Below are 23822 nucleotides of genomic sequence, written 5' to 3'. Positions count from 1 at the left end.
GTCTCTTTTACACTTGGCTGTTAGTATGTTACAATGACTGAGAATAGATGAAATGTAATACTGAACTTCTCGAACCAAAGGCAGAAGCAATTTCTTTTTGTAGAACCCATGTGACTACAAAGATCTTTATATCATCTTCACTTAGAAGTGAATACTCTCTTCTCTGTGTCAGATATCTTTTAAAGCTATTTAGGCTTTACTTCTCTGGGGAATAGAAGAGTAAGTTCTCATTCATCCTTCGCCAAATTTGCTCTATCAAAGTTTCATGTCTGGCATTTGAAGTCATGCCTGTCCTCGTGCCCATGAAAAACTAAAGACACTTTCATAGGCTAAATGAAATCTTAGTCTCAATGACCTTTTCCATGTTACAGGAGATTGTTTTTTTGGACTATGGCCTCTGGCGTTCAAGTGAAGTATCAGATTTTTCCACTCGTGTGCTGTGAAAACTTAGTCATCAGGAAGTTTGCTGCCAGACAAATCATCGTTCTGCCTTTCCTGTTGTCACTTTTTGGTACGATTCTTTGAACTATTCATGTGCCGTTGAGTTTTTCAGCAATGCATGAAGTGAAATAAAGTTCATGATTCCCCGGTGAGCTACTCACCAGTCATATTTCTTGAAAGGATTGACACCAGAAGATGACAACACTTGGTCTTTATTTACATCCAAAAGATGTCCAAGATTGCTCCTCCTTCATCCACTCATTTTCAGGATTTTTATCCTCACTTTAGTGGTCATTCACTCTTTCAGACACACAGAAGGATGCCACTCACTAAAGGACAAAGTGATTAAATTTAGGTTCATTGACTAATCTGTGGTAGGAAGCAGTGAAACCTGTAAGAGACCTTTCCTTGTAGGTCTATTTGGAAAAAAAAAAAAAAAGAGAGAAAGGAAAAAAACACAGGAGTTGCTATCTTCAGGAATTCAAGCTTTCTGCCCGGGAGTATATTAAATTTAGAAAACATATTAACGTACCGCAAAACCCACAGGACAGATTTCAATTGACTCCACCTAGATTTTGGTGGCAAAACATCCTGGCCACATAAACCAGTGGAGCATTTTGTGTGGAAAGGTTGGCTTCAGCAGTTATTACTCACAAGTCAAAACAGAGTGATTTATTTCATTTTCCATTTCAGTTCTCCTCCATCTTATAACCGCATGAGGAAACCTTCCTTCTTCGCAGTTTATCCAGATGAAAATACCTATAGAAAGTAGAAAGCAGTGAAGAATTGTCCTTGAAACTTCGTAATACTGAGTTCTTCATGCAGAACTTTGTTCAAAGGGATTTCTGGAGTCACAGAGGACACTTGGAATTCACCCCTGAAGCCTGTGCAGCTGCTCCAGAAAACAAACAGAGCCACTCTTAAAATCAGTCCTTTCGCTAAGTTTTATACATTTTCTTAAACGCATATACGTTTTCTTAAAGTACTGCTTTAGAGCAGCTAGAAATACTGAGAAGGACTGTGTTTTCAGGTGGCCAGGCTCTGTAGCCCTCAAAGGTCAAAAAGTTTAATGTAAACAAAAGAAAGTCAAGCAAACCCAAATCATGAAAAAGAGAAAAAGGCGGGAAGGTTTTAGGAAAAATATTTATTTCCAGTGGACAGAGGTACCAAACTAACCAGGGCCTTTCCAGTTCCTTGCCTAGGACCATAACACGGTGCATTTCACAAGAGACCTCAGCCCTGTGGTACTTGCCTGACTTCCACCTGCATGCTTTCTGATCTGACCCCAAGCCATTTCTTTGTAAGGAAAACACACTGACAAGGAAGGCTATAAATTACAATATGCTGTCTCAAGCTTTTCTCACTCACCTCTCTATACTTGTGCTCTGCTTCCTTTTTAATGTCTGTCATTTGTATCTAAACCTCTTGATGATGGCCCTTCCACAATGGATGCCAGACAGCTTGCAGGCCATTATGGATAAAGAAAGGCAGGCATGCCACAAGTTGGAAAAGATTGAGGCTTCCTAGTTTTATAAATTATTTCCCCTTCTGCAAATTTAGATAATGGGCACAGAGTAACAGCAAGTGTCTTCACGCCTTACCCTGTTTTGTATGCACTTAAAGTCTTTCTAAGATTTAAACAGGGGTAGGACACAGATCCTGTGACTCTTCTATGAAAATATGCTTTAGAGCCTGCACCCATCCAAGCCTGAGAACCATATTGAATGCAGAACCCTCATATGATATTTCACTTCTAAGAAACACCACATAAACTCCTTAATCAGATTCCTCATTGTCTGGGCTTGCAGTGCACATATAGTTATCTCCATTATATCATTTAATATATATTCATCTGTTCTGTTTGTACATGCACTCAGGTGAAAACAGCGACACTGATAAAATATTGGCTTTACTGATGCTGAAGGAGATAGCTTGGGGCAAAGCTAATAAAAACTGAAGCCAACATGATTAAAGAAAGAAAGCGATACCTGTCAGTACACAGTAGTGAATGCTGCTGGCAGGCTGGTGCAGCGTGAGTGCAGTGTGTAGAGAAAGGAGAGCCGGGCGCAGTGGTAGGTGAGGGCACAGGAAAGAGGGGCAATGTGGTTGTCACCATCCGTCTCTCACAAGCTTCTTTCAAAAGACTCAATTTGCCCTGTTGCTTGAAGAAGAGAAAGAAGAAACAGGAAAGCAACGAAAGAGGAAGCTGTAGCTGTGCTGTGGTGTGGTGGGCAGAAAAAAAGCAGGGTTTTCAAAAAAAACCCACAACCACGAACAACCTCCCCACGTAACATACATGACTCTCAGCAGCACCACAACATGCTGCCTGAGAGGCTGGCCTTGCTTTTTTGTGTTAGAAAACAGCTGGAGAAAGAGGGGAAAACGTGTCTGGTATAGGAACTGGATCATCTAAACTGGAGCCTGCTGCTGAAGTTGTCCCCAATGCCATCCTCTGCAAATGGAGGAAGGTCTCCTCGGTTGAAAACTGACTTCTGTGGGTGTTTTCTAGTCCTCGTTTTATGTGTTACATGGAGATAAGTTGAGAAGGGGGTGAGAGATCCGCAGGACATTTGTACCAGTGGAAATAAGTCACAAATAAGGTGGAGGCACTCCCCTGGTCTTCCAGTTCAAGGTTTTTGTGTGCCTTCAGGCGCACAAATTATGTATTGCTGAGAGGGATTGTGCCACATATTGTTTTGCCTTTAGTACCTGTGGAGGAAAAGCAGTTTTCTGTTTCATTGGTAAGAGAGCCTTCTTCTAAACTACAGCCAAAATGTATCCATGTCCTGTTTATACCCATTTGTTCTAATGCCAGCACCATCTTCTAAATGAAATGGCTCTTCTTCCCTGTTTTTTCCATCATGGTTATGTTGAAACAGAGCAGCCTCTCAGCCTTCTCTTTGCTGTGGAAAACAAGCTCTTCTAGTTTCCTCTCACTTGATCAGGTTTCTCTGTACCCCTGGATCAGCTCAGTAACCTTCCACTGCACTTGGGATGCTCGGAAAACGTCCTTGATCTGGTGCAGTTATTCCTGCTGTGAAGCCTTGCAATGGCAACAATATTTCTCATTTTCTACCAGAAATGCCTCACCAGGCCCATCCTCCAATTGCATTTGCCTTTTTCCATGGCTGCATCACATTGCCAGTCAGTCATTTGGCAACACATACACCCAGTCTGACGAGCTCCTGGCTTGTGGCAGAAATTTTTGTTATTAGTCCCCAGTATTTGGTTTGGCATTTCATACTTTGTTTTCATCCCATTTTTATTACACAAGTTTCAAAGTCATCTGTACTGGTGGTGCTTAATAGATTTGCATCCTTAACATATGTAAATGCATATTCATTCTCTTTGTGATGGGATGAATGAAAATTAATGAAAATACTAAAGCTTATCAGCCTGGTCTTAAGGAGTCCCATCACTAAATTCCTTTGAGCCCGGTACATCCCCATTTGACATTGCTGATTGCATTTCTCTTTGAGCTAGCCCCGTAAGCATTTCAGAAGTCTGCTTCTGATCCATGTAATTATTCAGTTTGTTGAATCCTCTCCTATGTGATACCATATCAGATGCTGTTACCTAATCAGATTGTACAAACACCAGTGTGACGAATTAATTAACCCCCCTGCAATTGCATGCACTGGTTCTTTCAGAGGTTTGAAATGTAGACTGTGTAGCTGTTGTTGTCTGGGCCCTGCATTAAGCTTACAGCGTATAGCTTCTGTTCTCAGCTTTTCCTTTGTTCAACATTGCTGTATTTGACGAAAAATACAGTGGTGAAGGATTCTTTTAATTTTGGATTTATGTTTGTTACCGTTTGCAACATTTCAAGTAATAATTAAAGGGGAAGAATATTCTGCTTCGGTGGCCATCCTGAAGAGTTCATCGTGACTTTTTCTCCCATGCAGTCACCACTTGAAGATTTTCTCCCTTTTTTTTTTGTTTTTTGTTTTTTGTTTTCACTGTTCTAATAGGCAAGCTTGGTTGTTTACTTCATGTGGGCAAAGTATGCAACATGGCTGGAGTGCAAGGGAGTAACAGTTCCAGGAACACTCCCACAGAGCCGTCCAAAGGCATCTACAGTGGACTGGGGGGCTTTATGAGCTGAAACCTGCTGTCCTTCTTCCCACTGACTCGGTGGCATTCCGCCGCAAGATCCGCAGCTGCCCAGAAAATAAGATGTGCGTGCACAACCAAGTAGGCTCGTCCAGAGGATGCTTGCAATATGCATGCGGCTCTGTTTCCCTGGTTGCCTTCATGGTCACCGCTGTCATTGCTGCTGCTGGCAGAGATACAGAGCTATCGCTGCTGCAGCAGAAAGGGGGAGATGATGACTCTCTGCCAAAGCCATGCCTTGCAAACAATTTTTGCTTTGAAGTCCTGATGCCTCTTCCTATGTAAGCCCAATGATCCTTTTCTCACAGCATCTTCCAAAGCTGTACTATCCCTCTGTTTCACATCTACCACCCCAGGTATGACCTCACGTATGTTTCTGTATGTTTTACTGCCTTTCAGTTAGCAACAAACTGTGACCTACTGCCTTGGGGGTGAGCCAGTGAGCTCCTGATAAGCCGGTGAGCTCGGTAAGCATGCTGAATTCATATATCCGGGTAGTCTGAAGAGCTGACTGACGTGCTACCAAATAAAGAAAATGCTCAGGCCAAAATACACTTTTAATGGCATGAAGCACTGAGACTTAGGCTCTGCGTGCAGGTTCAAAATGGAATGAGTGTTCTTGCAGTAACTGTATTTCTCTTTCCTCCTTGAAAATTTGTTTATTTCAAACTACCTTGTCCTGAAGGGACATCATAATCTTCTGGGATGCAACATAATGCTGTCAAAGAAATAAATAGCAAAGATGTAATGTTGTTAATATCAGATTCTCTAGGAGCAGGAAAAAAGAAGCCTTCTGGTTAAAGGCAAATTATTGAAATGCCCTCTTTGACTGATACGGTATTTTGTGCAGTTCCACAGTATTCTTGTTTTGTAGTTTATTCACTTGCTCTGGGCAAACAATGGGCAGGGAGAGCTCCCAGTTTGGAATCAGAAAGTTCAAAAGCTGCTTGGCGAGGGCTTGGCAAAGGCTTTCTGAATCAAAGCTCCTGCACGTTCACCCTGTGCAGCCGTGGCACCTGGGCTTGCTTTACACGGCATACAGTAATGCAGTACAAAGCCTGCTAAGTTCGTGCATGCTTTAAGCCACTTTAGTTCTTCAAATCTCCGGAGCAGTACTGTAATCCTAATCTGAACCGGCATTTCAGATGAAATAAATAAATAAATACCACTTACACAACTCTTTTATCACAGAACTACCTCGACTGATATGCTCCAAATAGATAAACATTGCTGTGCAATGTAAACTTGCCTGGAAGATTACAGCACCTTTATGAACAGCTTTCAGATATCTAACATTAGAATTTAGGAAAACAAAGACTGATTTTTAACTGCAACTTCAGGAATGTTTAGCTAGACAGCTGTAAGACAAATATGTTCTTAATAAAACGATATTCAACAAAGCCAAGCTTAGCAGTACCACTTGATGTAGAACCGTGCCATTTCCTGCTTCCACTTCCTGATATCGTTTCACCTGCTTGAGTTTGTGAGGCTGGACAAGATCAGAGGGGGAGGTCACAGAACTCGATGCAGTCTTCCATGTCTTCTGGTAGGATACCTGGGGAAACAAAAGGACTCAAGAAAAGTTCTTCTTCAAAGAAAAGGTACTTTTTGCTTTGCATTGAGTTCAGGGGCTACAAGATGAGGTCCTACCACATGCATAAAGTAGTGTTTTGTATACATTTACTTTTCATTCATGAAATGTGACCATGAAAAAGAAGCTTGCATTTCCAGTTATTACTATTTTGATACCAGTTTGAGCCTAATCTCAGAAAGTCTGGGACTTTATTGCAGCCTTTCAACACCTAAAGGGGGCTTGTAAGAAAGTTGGAGAGAGACTTTTTACTAGGGCCTGCAGTGACAAGACAAGGGGTAAAGTTTTTAAAGTAAAATAAGGTAGATTTAGATTAAATGTTAGGAGGACATTCTTCACTCAGAAGGTGGTGAGGCACTGGCACAGGCTGCCCAGAGAAGCTGTGAATGCCCCATCCCTGGAGGTGTTCAAGGCCAGGCTGGATGGGGCTTTGGGCAACCTGGTCTGGTGGGAGGTGTCCCTGCTCATGGCAGGGGGTTGGAACTAGGTGATCCTTAAGTGTCCCTCCCAGCCCAAACCATTTGGTGATTTTGTGATTCCCTAAGTCCTTGTGGCTATTACAGAGTTTTAATAAAACATAAAATGGCTTTTTCAAAAGGCCTTTAATATTTCCTCCCTTTACTTTCCTTACAGCATTTATTTCTTTCCCAGGTATGCTTCTGACAACGTGGCTTGATATTTAATGTTGCTTCATGAACTCCACTGGGAAACTTTTTGTCCATCAGTTAGCACCTGCCCTTAGGCTTGCTGCAAGGGTGAGTGTTTTCCCACCACAGGCAGCAAGGATGGTCCTTGCCAGGGCTGGGAGGCAGTCTAGACTGAATGTTTGCATTGCGAGTCTTATTACAAAAGCATGAAGCCTGAAGACAGTGCCAATTCGCCCTGCCACAGCCATCTGATGTTTAGCAGAAAACTTCATGCTTCACCATCATTGACAGTAGCTTCATTAGCACCATGGATCTTTCTCCAAAGGTGTAAGAGCAGACAGGGAACACAGTCATGCTAGCCCAAACTGGCACTCAGAATTTGATCCCCAAATAAATGCCACGACTGAAAAAGGTTAGAACTATTCCTCTTTGTCCTGTACTGCTCGGGTTACAAGATAAGCACACAACAGAGCTTCAGAGTGGAATTGCCTTTTAATTTTACAATGCCTATAATTCAAGGCTTTTCAGTTACAAAGCCCCCAACTTTCAGGGAGAAAAGGCTTAATCCACTAGATACCACTGTGACAAGCATCTGCTTCCTCAAAGGCATCTTTATTAAAACGAGTCAAGATAGCCTCCTGAGGGAGAGACATCACAAAAGATCTGTAATAAAAAGAAATGCCTTATTTTCCTTAAAGCCTTTTGATCAACATCAGCAGATCTGTTGCTGTCTGCAATGAAGAATTTGCAATAGCTGAGTATGTATTTGAGCAGCCCTGTCTTTTGTTTGGAGTGAAGTAAGTCATGTAAGAAAAAAAAAATTCTTCACCCAGATTTTAAATGTATTTGTTTAACTGAGAATACAATTGAGTTGTTAACCGAGTCACAGAATTATTGCAGCTCAATTCCTGTTATAGAATGAGATTTTGGCACTGTAGTGTGGTGTTGACAAGTAAGTGACACTGGCAGCTTGAAGTGATGGCAGTTCTCCTCCACTTTAACATCACCGAAGATTTTCCCCCAATATTGTACACTAAAATTAGATTGAAGCATAAAGTCTCTTCTAAGCATAAAGTCTCTTCCAAAAAGAGAACACAAGTGGTAAGGGAGTTGCCTTATAGATAAGGAAGTTTGTATGCGTCGATAAAAGCACAAAGGAGAAGTTCCACTGAAATGATTTCTTCTGCTTCTGCGTTTACGAAAATGCCATCCTTTTGTTATGTTTAAAGCACTTTGGTCTTACCTAACAGCAAGGCAGGAGGTAATTTGCAGTGCTTATAAAGCTAATTCAGCTGTCTGAGGTGAGGTCCAAGACTCACGGGTGGCTGGAAGCTGCAAAGGGCAGGCTGGGTATGCCAGCAGGGCAACGTGTAAGCAGCTGCTCCGTTCCTGAGCGAGAGCCGCAGGGGAAAGCAGTGGAGGAGGGAAAGGGTAAGGGAAGGGAAGCATGAAGAAGGTCCAGAGCATCTGAGTGTGGGAAGCTGTGAGTAGCTGTTTTCTATGACACGATTTACTGCCCTTTGGTAGAGTGCATGGTGACCTAAAGAAAGCTGAATCAGTTAGGTCAACCCACAAGCGAGAAACCCACTGGGATTTGTATGCTACCCACTAGCAGCAGTGTTAGGGAGAATTTTTCCAGGGGATTGGACTCCGGTGCTCAGTAAGGGCTAAGATCTCTACTGTACACTGTCAAGGCACACTAACCAATTTCAGGAAATTCACTGTTTACAGTAAATGTAGGATGATCTGAGGGAAAAGGCTCTTTTTGGATCATTTAACCTGAAAGAAAAAGAGATTATTTCAGATTCAGAGCCCCATCAAAAGAGCTGTCTTTCCCCTAAATTACAAGAGGAGCTGGTAAGCTTTGTCAAGACGGTTTCAAATTAACCTCTCTCTTGCTGAAGAACACATTATTTTCCCTCTGCTCTCTCTGGGAACCTTTCTCCCTGTTTCAGAAGCCACTAATGAATGGTTTCACAGTGCAGACCTCCCTGTCATTGCACACAGGGTTACAGGAGGGCCCAGACCGCTCCTAGGCACTGGTGACTTTCAGTCACACTGAGGGAATTCAGGAGTCCTCCTTGGCTATTTAATTCAGTGCCAGTAGCAGCACTTGCCTGCTTTTACACGGTCTGTGAGAATTGGTACCAGATACTGTAAAGACAGTAAAACGCTTTTGGAAATAAGAGGTATAAGAGGAGATAACTTCCTTGGTGCACCAAACTCTTAAATGCACCGTTTCTTCATATCCAGCTGCTTTGCTGTCTCAAGCCTAATTAACCTAAATTTTATGGAAGTAGCAGGAACGCTTATCTAGGTTCAGGCAATTGTTAAGAACACCTTTGTCCAAGATTCACTGTTGAAAAGAGAGGTGTCATGACGCCTGCTTTCACTTTGCACTTACCACGGCCATGTTTTTGACTCTTTGGGGCAAAGAGTTCAAACAGAGAGATCAGAAATGATATGAGCTGTGCAGCATCACTGAAGTGTTTAAACACCTGGAGCAGAGAACTATGCTTTTACACTTCTGGTAATCTGGTTTTGAAAACCTCCCTTTAGGATCACCACTTCGAAATGACAGTGCTTTGGAGGACCGTCCCACAATACTCCTACAGCTCTTAGACTGTAGCTCCTCGGCTAGAGCGCGTCTCGCATTCCAGCAGAATACAAGCAAGCGTTAGCTCCAGTTAAAAATTGTCCTTTGAGACCTGTGACTAGTGCGAACAAGTCTCTTGTTCTCTCTTGCTCAAAACAAACAGATTAACAGCAGGAACATGACCAGAGGGAGTAGTGATTAAAACCAACAAGTGGCGTTATCTTAAATTTTCTTTGCAAGCATACTTTCCAGCTTTTTTTTTTGCAAGACGTAAACCAGCACTGGCTACTTCAGAGTATTTCAGATGTTTGCTCGCCCTACCACCCTACAAGGTCTGTTCCAGAACCTCATTTTCCTAAAGACCAAAAGAATTTATTTGTCCAAACCAGCACAGACTAATTTGTTCCTGACCTCCACCTTGAGACTCAACACCCTTTGTGCCTTTCTGGCTCTTATTTCCCAGAAGTGTTCCACAGTCACTGTGGTTATCCTCATTTCCGCATAAGTCAAAAAAGAGAGTCCTGCCAGGATCACTGTGTACCGTTGGCTTCATGCTTGCTTCTGCAGTGTTTGTATTTTATTATTACACCTCACCCCTACAAGACTTTCATTATGTTTACCCCCAGTTGGTATGCCCACTGTAGTCCAAGCTGTTTCTCTTAGTGTTATGACACCTGGGAAGCTGTTTTGGGAGCATTCATGATTTTGCCCCAGTGCTGTGCAAGACTGGACAAAGAAAGCCCAGCAGCCTAGCAAAACAGGCTAGGATTTCACCAGCAGAGAAGCTGGAGTCAGTAGAAACATGGTGACGAGCATAGCACCTACTGCTTTTTATCAGTCTTTTCTCATCATGCTTTAAAAAGGATGTATCCACTGCGGGTATTGTTCTAGGTAGACAAACAGTGCTTCTAAGTAAACAGATGAATGAGGATAGAATATGTGTGCAAGCTGTGCGGACAGAAGGGTAATAAAACTGTTGTTAAACCCCAAGGTTTAACCCCAGTGAGTTTAACCCCAATGAAGTCATTAAGGTTTCTTCTGCTACGCTTTTCTGAAGACCTGCGCACACAATATAAGCTGTTTACATGCACGGTTTCAGAAACCAAAGCTGAAACGACACCCACTCTTTGTTTTCTGCTTTATTGCCTGTCTGAGTTGTCAGTATAGCCAGACAGAACGCAGGCGATTTGGGTAGATTATCATAGAAATAAGCCACTTTGGGGTTTGTGGGCACCAACCCCACCCCACAGTTTTCAAGTTTTGATAAGGCAAAATACACCTAGTTACAGAGACTTGCCCATAGTAACATCAGCCCCCTTATTATCCGTGCATCCAGGGCTTTGCAAATGAGAGTCTTTTTTCTTTCAGCCTTGTACCTTATGTTGTACTTTATCCTCTGGCTTTGAAGATTTCAGCAAAGGATAAGTTCTAATCCATTGTTCTTGCAGACAGAGCAGTGTCTTGAAGAATTCACTGATTAAAACTAGCTAATAGTCTATACTACACTATCAAAGCGAGCCAGCTCAATTTTCCAATCCCTGCAACTGCAGTTGTGTCAGACTCAACTCTTTTCCCCTCGGTAAGCATCTTGGCAGGATGCCCACCCAAAGCCAATTTTGCATTTCATATTAAAGCAGCTCAGAGATGAATTTTAGCTGTGCTAAATTAATGCTTTACATCCTGTGCACTTACTTCCCTGCACATCAGCGAGAGGACAAGATGGAAAAGAGATTGCATTTCCTCTGATTTTGTGGAAACAGGGTGTTAAATGACTCAGAAAGCAGAACAGAAATGGTCTGGGAGTGGGGGGACTGTGGCAGGAGACTGCTCTCCGGGTCAGGCCTCTGCACAATGTAGAGTACTCATGAAAGCATGGTAGGTAGTCTGACTTCAGTGCATTTGTTGCCACTTTTGAAATCCAGGAGGAAATGCATGATTTAAAATCAGCCACTCAGAGAACTTGCTAGACAAAATTATCTGCTGTCCTTCAGTGTTTCAGTGTTATCTCTGCTTAGGCTTCTGGAAATCTGTCAGTGTTTTTACTGAACGTAGCAAGTCGAGGTCTTGTGCTTGTGTAAGATAAATGCAAATGAGCTATAAGGTTAACTGTCCAGTTCAAGTAGAGAGGGAGAGGGTTAGTAGGAAAATTTTATTATTACTGTTGAAATGGTGACTTTTATTAATAAGGGATGATAGCATGAGGTCAAAATGAATGTGAGAAAAGGGGTCAGTAAAGATAGATAGTTTTATACTTTGAGCTAAATTTGGTGTAGGCACAGGGCTGGCAGATCATTCAGCTTATGCATAAAATGTCTCCTGACAGGTGGTGCTCCACTGCTGAAGGTATCTGTAGAGATGCTGTTAGACAACAGAACCTGTTTAAGAATTACTACAGCAGCGTTGACAGTTCTTCAGTCAGTGGAGGAACCCACCCACTATGTGTCTGATCACCACTTGAGCTGGAAGGGATTTGAAGATACGTGTGTTTTTAAATTTGCATTTTCTGAACCCATGGGTAGACATCTCTGAAATTAGATATCAAATTATATCACATACTTGGCATAATCAGCAATACTTACAAAGTAGCTTGTGATTGCACTTGCTAAAATCCATCCCTGCCAGACACAGAGAAATAAAAGTTACAAGCCTTGCTACAACTCCCAGGGTGTTTCTAAGTCTCATCTTCCCTGAGAATAAGACTGCCTGGGTACCACAGAAGGAACTCTTCATAGAAGCATTAGCCAAGGCTTTGCTGAAGATGTAAGAGGATTTTGCCAGGTATTTAGATGTTACACCAGAAAACCCCTGGCACTAGAATATGTCCCTGTATATTCAGAAGGAAAGCTTTTTTTGTCTCTCTGTAACATATGTGTTCCCAAGAGGTGCAGAGGAAAAGATTGAAATATTGATGTATTTTTCATTTTTCCTCTTTATTATTGAATACAGTAAGGACCGAGCATATCTAGCCTGATTGCATTTCAGTTTAATTGGCATATTACCTCTACTTCCATTATCGTGGAAGGTCATTTATTATAACAGCAGCAATTGGGCTCCCAGCTGCCATAAAATCACATAAGAAACAGCAGTCACGTTCTCCCATGGCCTCCTGCTCTCCTTTGTCAGAGAGGGTATTTTCAGCCTTGCTCACATGGAAATACTCCCATGCTTCCTCATGTGAAAGATAGGGCTTTTGAAAAAGGGTGCCTGATTTCAAGAGAAGCTTTTTAGTTATTTGTGCCACACACACACTGCCTGCAAAAAAACGTGTGCAATAATTTCATTGTGAGTTAACTTGTTGACTTCATGTCATTGGATACCAGGAGAAACAGTCAAGCTATTTTTAAAAGGAAATGTTAGCCAATCCTGTAAACACCACCTGCAAGAACCGGCAGAGAATTTCAAGGTTCTCAAAACTTAGGCTGGGGGCGTAGAAGATTGGATTTTCTAAAAGAAAAAAATTACTTTGCGGAAACTCATCCAGTTTACCTTTCTGCCTTTCTCCACTCTCACATCCTTTCCACCCACTTCCCATTTATTTTAAACAGGTACATTAGGTCAAAGTCTGGAGGCAGAATTACTGGTGTAGTGAGACCATTGCTTTCTGCAGGTACTGGAGTATCGGAAAGTGCTGTAATAACTGGAAGTGCTTCAAAGCATGTTTTGTAATAAATTCACCAGTCCTAGAGAAACGAAATCATTGTCACCATCCAGAGTTTGTTTCCAATTCAACTGAGTTAATCTCATCCGAGTAAATAACTAGTACGAAGAATAAGAATAAAAAGGAAAGAAAAACAGATAGAAATGAAAGTTTTTCTTACTGATGTTATGGACTTGGTTTACAGCAGATGTTTCCAACAGCGGAAACACCAAGTTTGTATTTCGGCTGGTCATCGGGGTGCCCTCTGTTTCTCTCTTCTAAGCAATTAAGACATGAGCTAATCTGGCAGCTCTCTGCGGCTCCACACTCACACCTAACAAACTGTGCTTTGTGCAGCTGGCAGCGTGCTGGAGGGAACAGCTGCTTTGTGACGGACCTTAACCAGCCCTGCTCCCCGCTCCTGACACAGCAGCTGATGAAAATCACAGACCTCAGACAGGTTCTGCTCAGCTGAAGTTGGGCAGAGCCTTGGCACATAAGTAACCACTTCATGCTGGGCCACACGGGGAGATAAATGCTTTAAGAGTGAGTTAAAAGAGAGCAGATAATTGCATAGTGCACCGAGTACACCTAAAGGTATTGCTGTACTGTGTGCTCAGGGACAGCTGGACCTATTGAGTCAGAGACGGAAGCCTTATTTGGTGGTTATATGCATTTTTTGTAATCGTAGTAGCTTTGACATGTACTTTATAGATTGTTTTGTTTTGTTTTTTATTTATTTTTCTTTCTGACATAATGCAGTACTGAGGACAATGAAAGACCTTATTTCCCTTTCTTTGGAAGTCTACCCATATGACAAGCCAAGAATGTTGTACGCTTGCTCAGCAGGCTCCTTACCTTTTCTGTCTCCAGTGGGAGAGAGAGAGTACATTTACCAAAGCTGAATGAACAAAGAACAAAGTCGGCAGACACTTGCTTCAGTTTGCTTTAACCTTTCAACATATACAAGTAATGTTCATTAAATTGCAGAGGCTCAATCACTTTGCATATTTTGACTAGTACACAAATGTGACGAAGCTTACAGGGAGCTCTGAATGACTAGGGAATCTCCACTGACAATGGAAGGATTGGAGTTTGTTTACTCCAGGCTGATGCTAGCTGTTAATGAATTTGAACTACTTTGTGGGAAGAAGAGAGGGGCAGACAGCTAAAGGCGGGCATCTCACAGTTCTGACATTATCAACTTCTGAGTAATTATCTTTCACTTCAGTACATCCGAAAGTGGTTTTAAGGCAAAAATCTATTTCTGCACAATAAGTTTCCACCCTTACAGATCCATAATCCTAAACCATTTTGGTCCCATCCTGCACATTATCACAGGGGCTGAACTTCACTGTCTTCTGCAATGTAAGCATCCTGGGCACCTACCACTTAAACTTAAGTGTCTCTAAGGTTTATTTCTGCAGAAGGTTCCCCTAGCATGAGATCCATTTAAGGAGGCTTCCACTTAGGAGTTGCACCAGACACCAAAGCATCTGTTTGCATGGCCATTCTCCAGCTAAGTTACTCACCCTTCTGAACTGATTGCCAGTTCTGGCAGTGGCAAAATTAGTAAATCTAAACAAAAATAGCAGTAGGTTAATCTCTACAGTAGCCATGAAGTGGTAGGGTAATACCTGTGATGATACTGTAATATCTTGCTTCTGTATTGACAGCCCAGAATTCAATTGTTGGCTGTCACAATTTGCTGTATATAATTATTTCATCCCTTAATTTCATGTGAAAAGGGAATTGAGAGGAAATGCCAATTATCTGTCTTCCAAGCAGGAGGATGTGGGCTCTTAATCACCAACAAAGAATGGGGAGTGTACAGAACTAAGAGAGCTAAAGCAGTAAATTTTATGGATCTGGCCTTCCGTATACTTTCCACAAGAGCTGAGATAGGAGAATAAATCACCTCATTGTTTCATACAGAAAGAAATCTCATAGGGTACTGCTTTTTCAACCCATGGAAAGAGAAATGCTTTCTTCTTTCTTCGAGCTAATGATAGAGGTAGTGTTTCCTTGTTCTCCTTGAGGACAGGAACCTACCTAGTCTCTGGTATGTGCTGCTTGACCTTAAGTGCTCCAAGCCTAATACCCAGGAGCATACTCAATACAGCTGGAATATAGGCAAGATTTGTGTGCAGTTGAAGAAGTCTAACAGGTTCTGCTGAACCAGTGCAACTGGTCGGTGGCAGATGGTTGGCCAAACTTTGGTCTGTTTGAAAGGCACTTTTGATGGATAGATAGACTCTGCCAAATTTCTGAAGCTTTCACCAAATTCCACATATATTAAGATATTTTTTTTGGCATGAGAAGTTCAAGAAAAATGGTTTAAAAATCAACAAAACTCATTAATTTTCCTTATTCTTGCAATTGGCAAAAGTATTTTTGCAGATACGTTAAAATATTTTTTTGGATTATTTTTTTTTTCAATTTGGGTCTTTGCCTAGACTGAATTTTTTAAGGAAAAAAAAAAAAGTGGACTTAGATGAAATACAGGGTTTTGTAATTGGGAATGGGAGGTAACATTATGTGAAAAAATACCTCTTAATAAATGAAAAAATGAGAGAGGAGTAGCCCAGCTTTTCATATGCAATGTATGAACTTAGAAACACAAAAGAAACAAATAACTGAAAAATACTATTCCATTGTATGGTGAATTATAGCTGTGCTAAAGCTAATAACAGCAGAAAGGGAAGAGTGAAAATTGAAAGGCAAGCAGAGCTAAATAATTTCTTGCAGTGAGGTGAAAATATAGATGAATTATTGACGAGATCTTCAGTGAAAGACAGCACCAAGGAGAGGTAGTACAAAGCGATGATACAAAAGAGGCTATTGAAAAGGAAGGTGAAATCTGGGAAAATTGAAATTTTGAGTCAAGCTGGGATTGTGGGCCCTGATGTGCAGGAGAGATGGCCGTGGATCTTCTGATCCAGTTCCTGTTGCATGCTAAGATTCAGGTGAGGGCTGGCTTTGCGACCACTGGAATGGGATGTCCAGAGAAGCTGTGGAGTCTTCTCTACGTCTCCTCCAAAGTGCTCAGTATTTGCCCTGTTGCAACCCTGGGCAACCTGCTTTATCCCGGCCCCCAAAAGTCCCTTCCTGACTGGAGCTGACTACACTTTGGAGCCTAGTGAGAAGGTGTGATCAGGGAAAAAGTGGCACTATCCATTTCAGGAAAGATCTGTGAGGAATGCTTCAGCATAGATGGAGAGAATGCTAATAAAAAGGCAGTATGACAGAACTGCCAGACTGACAGGCATGGGACCTATATAGATTAAATTTGCTGTGTGCATACAAACAAGTGTTATAACAGTCTTTGCAGAGATTTAATTTATAAACATGAGAAGATAAAATTTTATGAAATACGTGGTGATAGTAAATCAGCTTGCTTTTTACTTTGGGGATGTAACGCAGGAAGAGAAGCAGTAGCCACAGCTGCTTCTGTGAGAAGTGAAAAACAAAAGGAGGAGCAGTGCTGCAGATACTGTGTCACTTTGATTAAGGCAAATGTTCTTTGTGTGCATATACATGTGATATTAGTTTGTACCTCCTCCGTGCTTTCTTCCACTTAAAAGTAATCAAAATAGAATTTGGTAAAATAAAGGTAATGGCTGTGGTCCCACCTTAGGGAATGTCTTCCTCCTCAGCAGTCATGGAAACAGCAGTGGTTTAGATCTGCATCATACAGGTGTGAGTGACAACCGTTCAATGGGCACTTGCTGGGTTGCTGGGGAATGCATCCTGAAGGGCTTCCCGCTGTCATGCTCCATAGCTCTCATGGCTTCAGGATCCACGTTATCCTCCTCCCTGGGATAGTGCCCATCTGCAGCAGCCGGCTTACCCCTCCAAGGTTGCTCCCTGTTGTCAATATTCTGGCACTTAGTCAAATGTTTTAAGTGAGGAGCATTTTGGCTTCTCTGAGTCTGTTTTTTTCTGTTGTTGTTGTTGTTGTTTTTTTTCCTGTGGTCCTGCAGTCCCCTATTGGCTTTGTTTGGAAAAAAAAAGGATTTCCCTTTTTCACTGAGTTCATTGTTGCCACTGCTGTCCTAATTATTCATATGCCTCCTGACTGCCTGTTAAAAAGTACTGTTCCTTGGTGTATCTTGGGTCAAGTGAAAGCTGAGTGCTCTGAAATGATGTTATTTTGGATTTAGAGTCTTCATTTAAACTTCTCCCAGGACATACTTTCATACAGCATTGACGTTGGGAAGCGAGTGGATAGTGTCAACAAGTAAAGCTGAGAACCTTGTGATGGTCACAGAGTAGCAGGCATTTAAGATTAGAGTAAGAGTCTTGCAAAAATGCTTGTTCTTGCTTTTCATTTCTAGGCCATGTTCTCCTTACTTAGGTAAGCAGAGTAAATTTGGTTGAAATTTTAGTACGCCAACTTCTTTTTTAAGAAAAAGCCCTGATACATGCCCTGCATTTCCAGTTTCTTTCGAAATAGGAGGCGGCAAGAGGCAGAAAAAATGTAGCTCTTCTTTTTGGGACAGCCCTGATAGTCATCCAGAGACAGGTGTCCCTCTCCCCGAGTGGGTGTCTCTTCATCTTTCTGCCTGGGGGCCGGGGCTGCAGCCTCCGATTTCAGCACTGCCGGCGGTGTGGACAGGGCAAGGCCTAGCGGTGGTGGGGACTGGCAGCGGCTGTAGGAGAGGAGGGAGGAGGTGTTTCGGCAAAGGGCTAATAGGAGCTGACCTCAGGTGGCCTTTCAGTCACCTGAGGCATGATCAACAGCAGACGCCAGCCCAAAACTAGAGAGGCTGAATTAGGATAAAAGCATTGCAAAAGAACAACAGTAACGAAACAGCACATTACGATGAACACTCATCAGTCGTCATTTTCTAACTACACAGACTCCTACCCCCTCAGGGCTCTCTCTTCATACACAATGTTTGCACAAACTTCTTGAGACAGAAAAAATGCCTGAGAGCCATTTCACCCCATTTTCTCCCACTTCCATGTATGTGGAAGTCTTAACCACAGGGCACTAGATATTTCCCTCTAATTACTTACCATTGACTCCTGCCTTTATAAGACACAAAGCTACGGATAGGACAGTGCTCAGCACTTATACAGTAGTCTGGTCATTTCATGCTGATACGTACTGGGTCTGTCACATGCCATTCTGGCAGCGCAGTTCATGCAGGTGTGACAGGGCAAAGCCGAACAGCCAGAGCCAACTGGTAAACTTGACACTGAAAACTTCAGTGTGACAGGATTTACTAAATGAAAACTCAGCCAACAGTTATCAAAACAGGAATTACTGGACACCAGAGAAGGACGGTTCCTATGTTAGCTTGGTCTTTGAATACTTTGGCTCTCTTCCTCTGTCGTAGGAGAGGAGAGGTTGGAAGAAAGACAATGGGAGGGGAAACATCCTACAAATGATTGTTGAGCTATTTCATAGGAGGATCGTGAGAAGTAATCAAACACTTTAGAACCAGCCTAAGACACAACTTCGAATTTTTGGCAACAGAAATCTGGAGCTGTTGATAGGAACCATACTTTTTCTGCCAATATTAGTGAATAATGCGGAAAACCCATGCAAAATAGGACAAGCTAGACCTTTGACATTTTTCTCACAGTTGTTTTTTTAAATCACTGCCTTTCCATGCAAAAGATTGTTGGATTCATCCTTTATGCATTTCCTAGAAATTTGATAAAGGTCATGTATGTTTCTTGTAAGATAAAGCCATCAACAGTACCCAGTTTTGAAGATGTGGTTACTGGCTTGAAATGTCATTAAGCGTATTAATATTTTTCTGACTTGAATATTTCGGATGGGAATTTTAAAATGCTAGCCCTCTCTGATTTTAGCAAACATCAGAGGCAGCACACATTTTTTCATTAAAAAGGGCTCAAGGTGTTGTTTCCATGTCCTCTAGCAAAGATCTCATCTTTCTAGTAATAACATAATGTGTTATACAAGACATTGCGTAAAACTAACTGTAAATCTGGATGCCTGCTTTTTTTGAGAAGTGTTTTAGAAATATGACTTATTTTGACTGGCTGGTTCACGTTCTTACTAGGTAGTGATCAGCCTGGAAGTATTCTATGCTTTTTTTTTGTATTTCTGAAAGAAGAGTGAGCAAGACAGTGAGTGGTTTTGTTGTAATCATTTGAAGAAAAGCAATTTATTGTGGTGTTTTCATGAACTGACACACAAGGTTAGCCGTTCATTAAAATTCAGGAGGATGTTCCATCCCCAATAGCCTTTCTTCTAGCATGTGGATTTCATAGTTCTCTCTTCAAGTTAGGTGTGATAAGCCTGTTGAAAGTAGAATGACATCTTCAATATGTATGATCAAGCTAACTTCTTGTATAAGCACTGTCATTATTATTACTACCTAGTTCAGTGTGATTTTGTTGACAAGCCACATAAAGCTTTACAGAGATAGGCTGTGTTCTACGTGAAACAAATGGGACACATGCTACTGATCAATTTTTATTACTTTTTTTTTTTTTTTTTGCACATAGTGTATAAAATGCAATCAGATTAAAAAAAATGAGACCTTGCCCTGGTTTATATTTTTCTTCCTTTGTGAAAGATTTAATTGAAAATCTAACAGGAAATTAGACTGGGAGATTATCAACTACCTGTATTTTTCATATAGCACCCCAAACTGGCCTTACCAAATATCTGGGATTTCTTGTGGATTTAAGGATATCAAATATGTCATTACGGTTTCAGTGGCACAAAGAGGTTTGTTCTTGTAGAGTGTTTGGAAGCTGAGGATGAAGAACTTTTTGCACTGTCATCTGAAAGTGGAAATGGAAAAAGAAAGTTACAGAAGTTAAACCAACTGTATACTGCTCCACTGACTATTCATTTCTTCAGGATCTTTCCAAAGAAACATTTAGAAGCATTGCTTTTTCAGGGGTGGCCTCTAGAGTATTTCATCATGTCAGCCAACTGTTCCACAGGACTATAAACCAATGGCAACAAACCTCTTACAAAGTCCCTTTTGGATTTTGCCAGCTTAGATTACCTGGTACACAGTGTCTGTCTGGGGAAAATTACTCAGAAGTATCTACTTGGCTGTCATTTGTTGGTACAAAAGAGGTCAGAGTTCAGCCTGTAAAACCAGAGAGGAAGAGAAATTGGAGCACTCAAGGCTTCCTGTCTGTCCTACTTGGGTGGAAAACTTAGGTACCCAGGGGCCACAGTCACACAGAGCTAGTGTCACTGGCTTGAGGACTGTGCTCTACAGAGGTTTGTGTCTCTAGGGAGGGATCATAATGTCGTGCCACTTGACTGTGTAATTTCGTAAAGCCACACTTATCCCAGGGACCTTGTCAGGTTGTCTTCCTCCACAGACTCTGACAGTCCATAGTTGTCCAAACTGGTAAGGAAGCACTTGTGCTTTGGAAGCTGTGCTGAAAAGATACTGAGCTGTTTGCAAGTGACAGGAAGCTTTTAAATCAGATCACCTGAAATTGGGTAACGGCTTCTCTTTAAATTGAAGCTGCTAGAAATATTTCAGTGTGGGCAAAAGAAAAGAGAGGAAAAAGCCATAACGAAGGAACCCTTTGCATGGCATAATCTAAGGTTACGTATATTTCCCTATTATTGGCAACAGCAACAGGGAGGTACAGCATCTTAAGGAAGTTTAAACGAACAGTTTGTAACTGTACGTCTTGATATGAAAAGCAACATCATTACTACCATCATCATAAAAGGCAGCTAAACTTAACTATTTATTTCACAGGCCACAGTCTTTTCCACAGATTGCCCAAGTACAGTTTTATGCACCCACTACTGTATTTGCCATCTGCAGATTTAATAATTGGTCACTGGAACATGCTCCCCAGGACAGCACCAAGCCCACCGGAGTTCAAGAAGCATTTGGACAATGCTCTCAGACATATGGCCTGATTTTTGGGTGATCCTGTGTGGACCCAGGAGCTGGACTCAATGGTCCTTGTGGGTCCCTTCCAACTCAGGATATTTTATGATTCTGTGATTTTAATATAGTTTGTACTCTTATCAGTGCAACAGATGGAAGTATCTGTACTTCAGAAAAGGTTGTGTATAGCAGCTGCAGATACTCAGTACCTATCACAGGTTATTTTCAGGAGGGGATAAAATGGAGCAAGACAAATGAAAACATTGGAACTGTAAGTGTTCAGGGCAGCGCACATTGCAAGAGAGATTTGGCAGATATCAGGGATTGAGACGTTGGCATTTTCTACAGCTTTTTACTATGCTGGTGGTGCAGCTTTAGCTTCAAAAATTAAGCACATCTTACAGAAAGAGTGATAAGAATGGTAGGTAAAATGCTAATTTCTGCTATTCGGATGTGGGATTTTTGAAGTCAATGGAAATTGCTTGCTTATAGGGTCTTTGAAAAAAAAAAGGAAAGAAAGAAAAAGAAAATAGAATAGCAAAAGACTGCAACAGAAAGTCCATGCTTACATTTGAAATGGAACTTTGAATTATTAATACCACAGTTACCTGATGATATGCTGTCTGTGGTTTGTTCATTCAGAAAAAAAAAATAAGAAAGAAAGAAAAGAAAAAAAAAAAAAGCAGTATTGGAAGTACTGTGGAAGTGGATAGACTGAGATTTGCAGCATGGTTTGGAGAGATATTCCTGGTTGGCCAAAGTGGCGCAGCCCTGTCAACACACACCAACTGTATGTAACCCATAGGAACTAAATACTTGTGAAAACAAGTCATGTTTCATCCTTCATGCTTTTTGAATCTAATCCTGTTTTAAGTTTTCTGAATATATGAGATGATTGATGTTGTCACACTGCAAATAAATCTTATCATTCTGTCATTTGTATTTGAAATTTTAGAAGCATTTTGTTACAAGCTGGAATCTGAAGCAATGTTACACATTTTTTGCTGTGGTTTACCATAGCAATAAAAATAATCCATTTAATTCTCAGCAATTCATTGGCGAACATTTCCTAAATACAGACCTGGAATGACTTGTGAGGTTATCTGAACCTGAATATGCCTTGAAATACATGTGCTGCATTTCTTTTTAAATTTGTTAGAAAGAGTCATAAATAAATATAGGATCAGAACCGTGTGGAATCATAGAATCGTCTAGGTTGGAAAAGACCTTCAAGATCATCAAGTCCAACTATTAACCTCACCTACAAAGTCAGATGACTAAACCATGCCTCTTAGTGTAACGTCCACATTTCTTTTAAATACCTCCAGGGATGGGGGCTCCACTACTGCTCTGAGAAGCCCATTCCAATGTTTGACCACCCTCTCTGTGAAGAAATTCTTCCTAATATCCAATCTAAACCTAAATTCAAAATACATGAAAGCAGAACAGATACGTTTAGTCATGTGCATATTTGCCCTAGTTTTGTAATAGTAAACATCATGGCACAGTACCGTTATTCAAAACAAATCCATAGGATATAGTGAAAATCTCATTACACAGGAAAAAAAACCTTTGAGCTCCTGAAATTTCAGCATTTAATAACGTTAGAGTTCTTTTGTTTTGTTTTGTTTTTTACCTGTGCAGAGGCCTACAAGGACTGTCCATTGTTTAATTCAGACCTAAGGCCTCGAAGTGGCATTTAAAGGGTCTTGTATCATCTATGAATATTAGCAGGTCATACAATTACTCTAAAAAGGAGAAAAACTAACTTTGGTATAGCAGGAATTGCATTATATACTTTAGAAGTAGATACCTATCTTAGTTCCTAAAACACAGTTTATCTTCAAATCTATATGACTTGAACTTACAGGCTGTATGAAATTATGAAGTTGCTTATGTCTCATCACTTATTGCTGCTGAACCCAGAGAAACAAAAGTCAACTCAGGGTGTAAACAGTGAGAGCTGAACTTGTTCTTTCAGACACCGTCTGGAGAAGATTGTTTTGCTATGCTTTCACATTTGCTGCAGTATTTTCTCTGTCTTTTTGTGTTTCAACAGGCCTTGAATAGGGGCATCGCTGCAGTTAAGGAAGATGCTGTGGAAATGCTGGCCAGCTATGGGCTGGCGTACTCCCTGATGAAGTTCTTCACAGGTCCAATGAGTGACTTCAAAAACGTAGGTCTGGTGTTTGTGAACAGCAAGAGAGACAGGACCAAAGCAGTTTTGTGCATGGTTGTGGCTGGCGCTGTAGCTGCTGTATTTCATACCTTAATAGGTAAGGTTACTTCACATCTAATTAACACATCTTTTATTTTGCTTCCCTCAGCTAGTCTTCAAACATATTAATTTGTAGGTTTAAGATTTCATTTGTTAGTACAAGGGGAAATGCAGAAGCGATGAACTCTCTTGTGTTGGTAGCATGCCCAAGCCATGCAATTTTTAATACTGTTAAAACAGGTTGTTAAGTGGTATATTCCACCTCCAGGGCTCACCTGCCTGGCTGCTCAACATGCTGCTAATCTTTTTTAGTCAGGTGTGTGAGCAAAACTCTGGTAAGGTTGGCAGGTTGCATGAAGCAGATAGCTCAGTGTTACTGTTAGGTAGCACCTAGCAATATCTGCCCAAATGGTTTTGGCACATCACTTTGTAGCCAGCCTTCAAGATGTTGAAGGCAGAGCTCCTTGCCAGATCTTGGTGGCGTTGTTAGTTACTCCCTCTGCACCAGTTCCTTTGCTACTTATCATGCAGTACAAGTCTCTTAAGTCAGTAGGTCAGCAACATCATTGAAATATCAGGTATTACTCTCTACTAGTGCTAGTCATCATTCACTTCTGTTGAGTAATTAACTTGTGAAAGAAGAAGCAGTTCCAAACAGCACTTTATGTCAAACTGAGGTCAGCTCTCTCAGTGTACTCTGAAACAAGGGAAATACACAAGCAG

General features: G+C 41.3%; 1 protein-coding gene and 1 long non-coding RNA gene across 2 annotated transcripts in view; one reads left to right on the top strand and one right to left on the bottom strand.

The window, feature by feature from the left end:
- The window catches only part of ANKH (ANKH inorganic pyrophosphate transport regulator), a 99032-nt gene that overhangs the window by 35943 nt on the left and 39267 nt on the right, over positions 1-23822 (top strand). Inside the window, exon 2 of the mRNA XM_068670823.1 lies at positions 22941-23157. Within this exon, the coding sequence (XP_068526924.1) occupies positions 22941-23157 (217 nt within the window). The remainder of the gene's footprint in view (positions 1-22940; positions 23158-23822) is intronic.
- On the bottom strand, positions 637-4003 carry LOC137850600 (uncharacterized). Its single transcript, XR_011092662.1, has 2 exons — positions 2430-4003; positions 637-1200 (listed from the first exon to the last, which is right to left on the bottom strand). It is a non-coding gene; the product is annotated as an uncharacterized lncRNA (long non-coding RNA).

Source organism: Anas acuta, chromosome 2 (genome assembly GCF_963932015.1).
Source record: "Anas acuta chromosome 2, bAnaAcu1.1, whole genome shotgun sequence".
Lineage (NCBI taxonomy): Eukaryota > Metazoa > Chordata > Aves > Anseriformes > Anatidae > Anas > Anas acuta.
The sequence above is the reverse complement of the archived record's forward strand: the minus strand, read 5'-3'. Positions and strand labels throughout refer to the sequence as shown.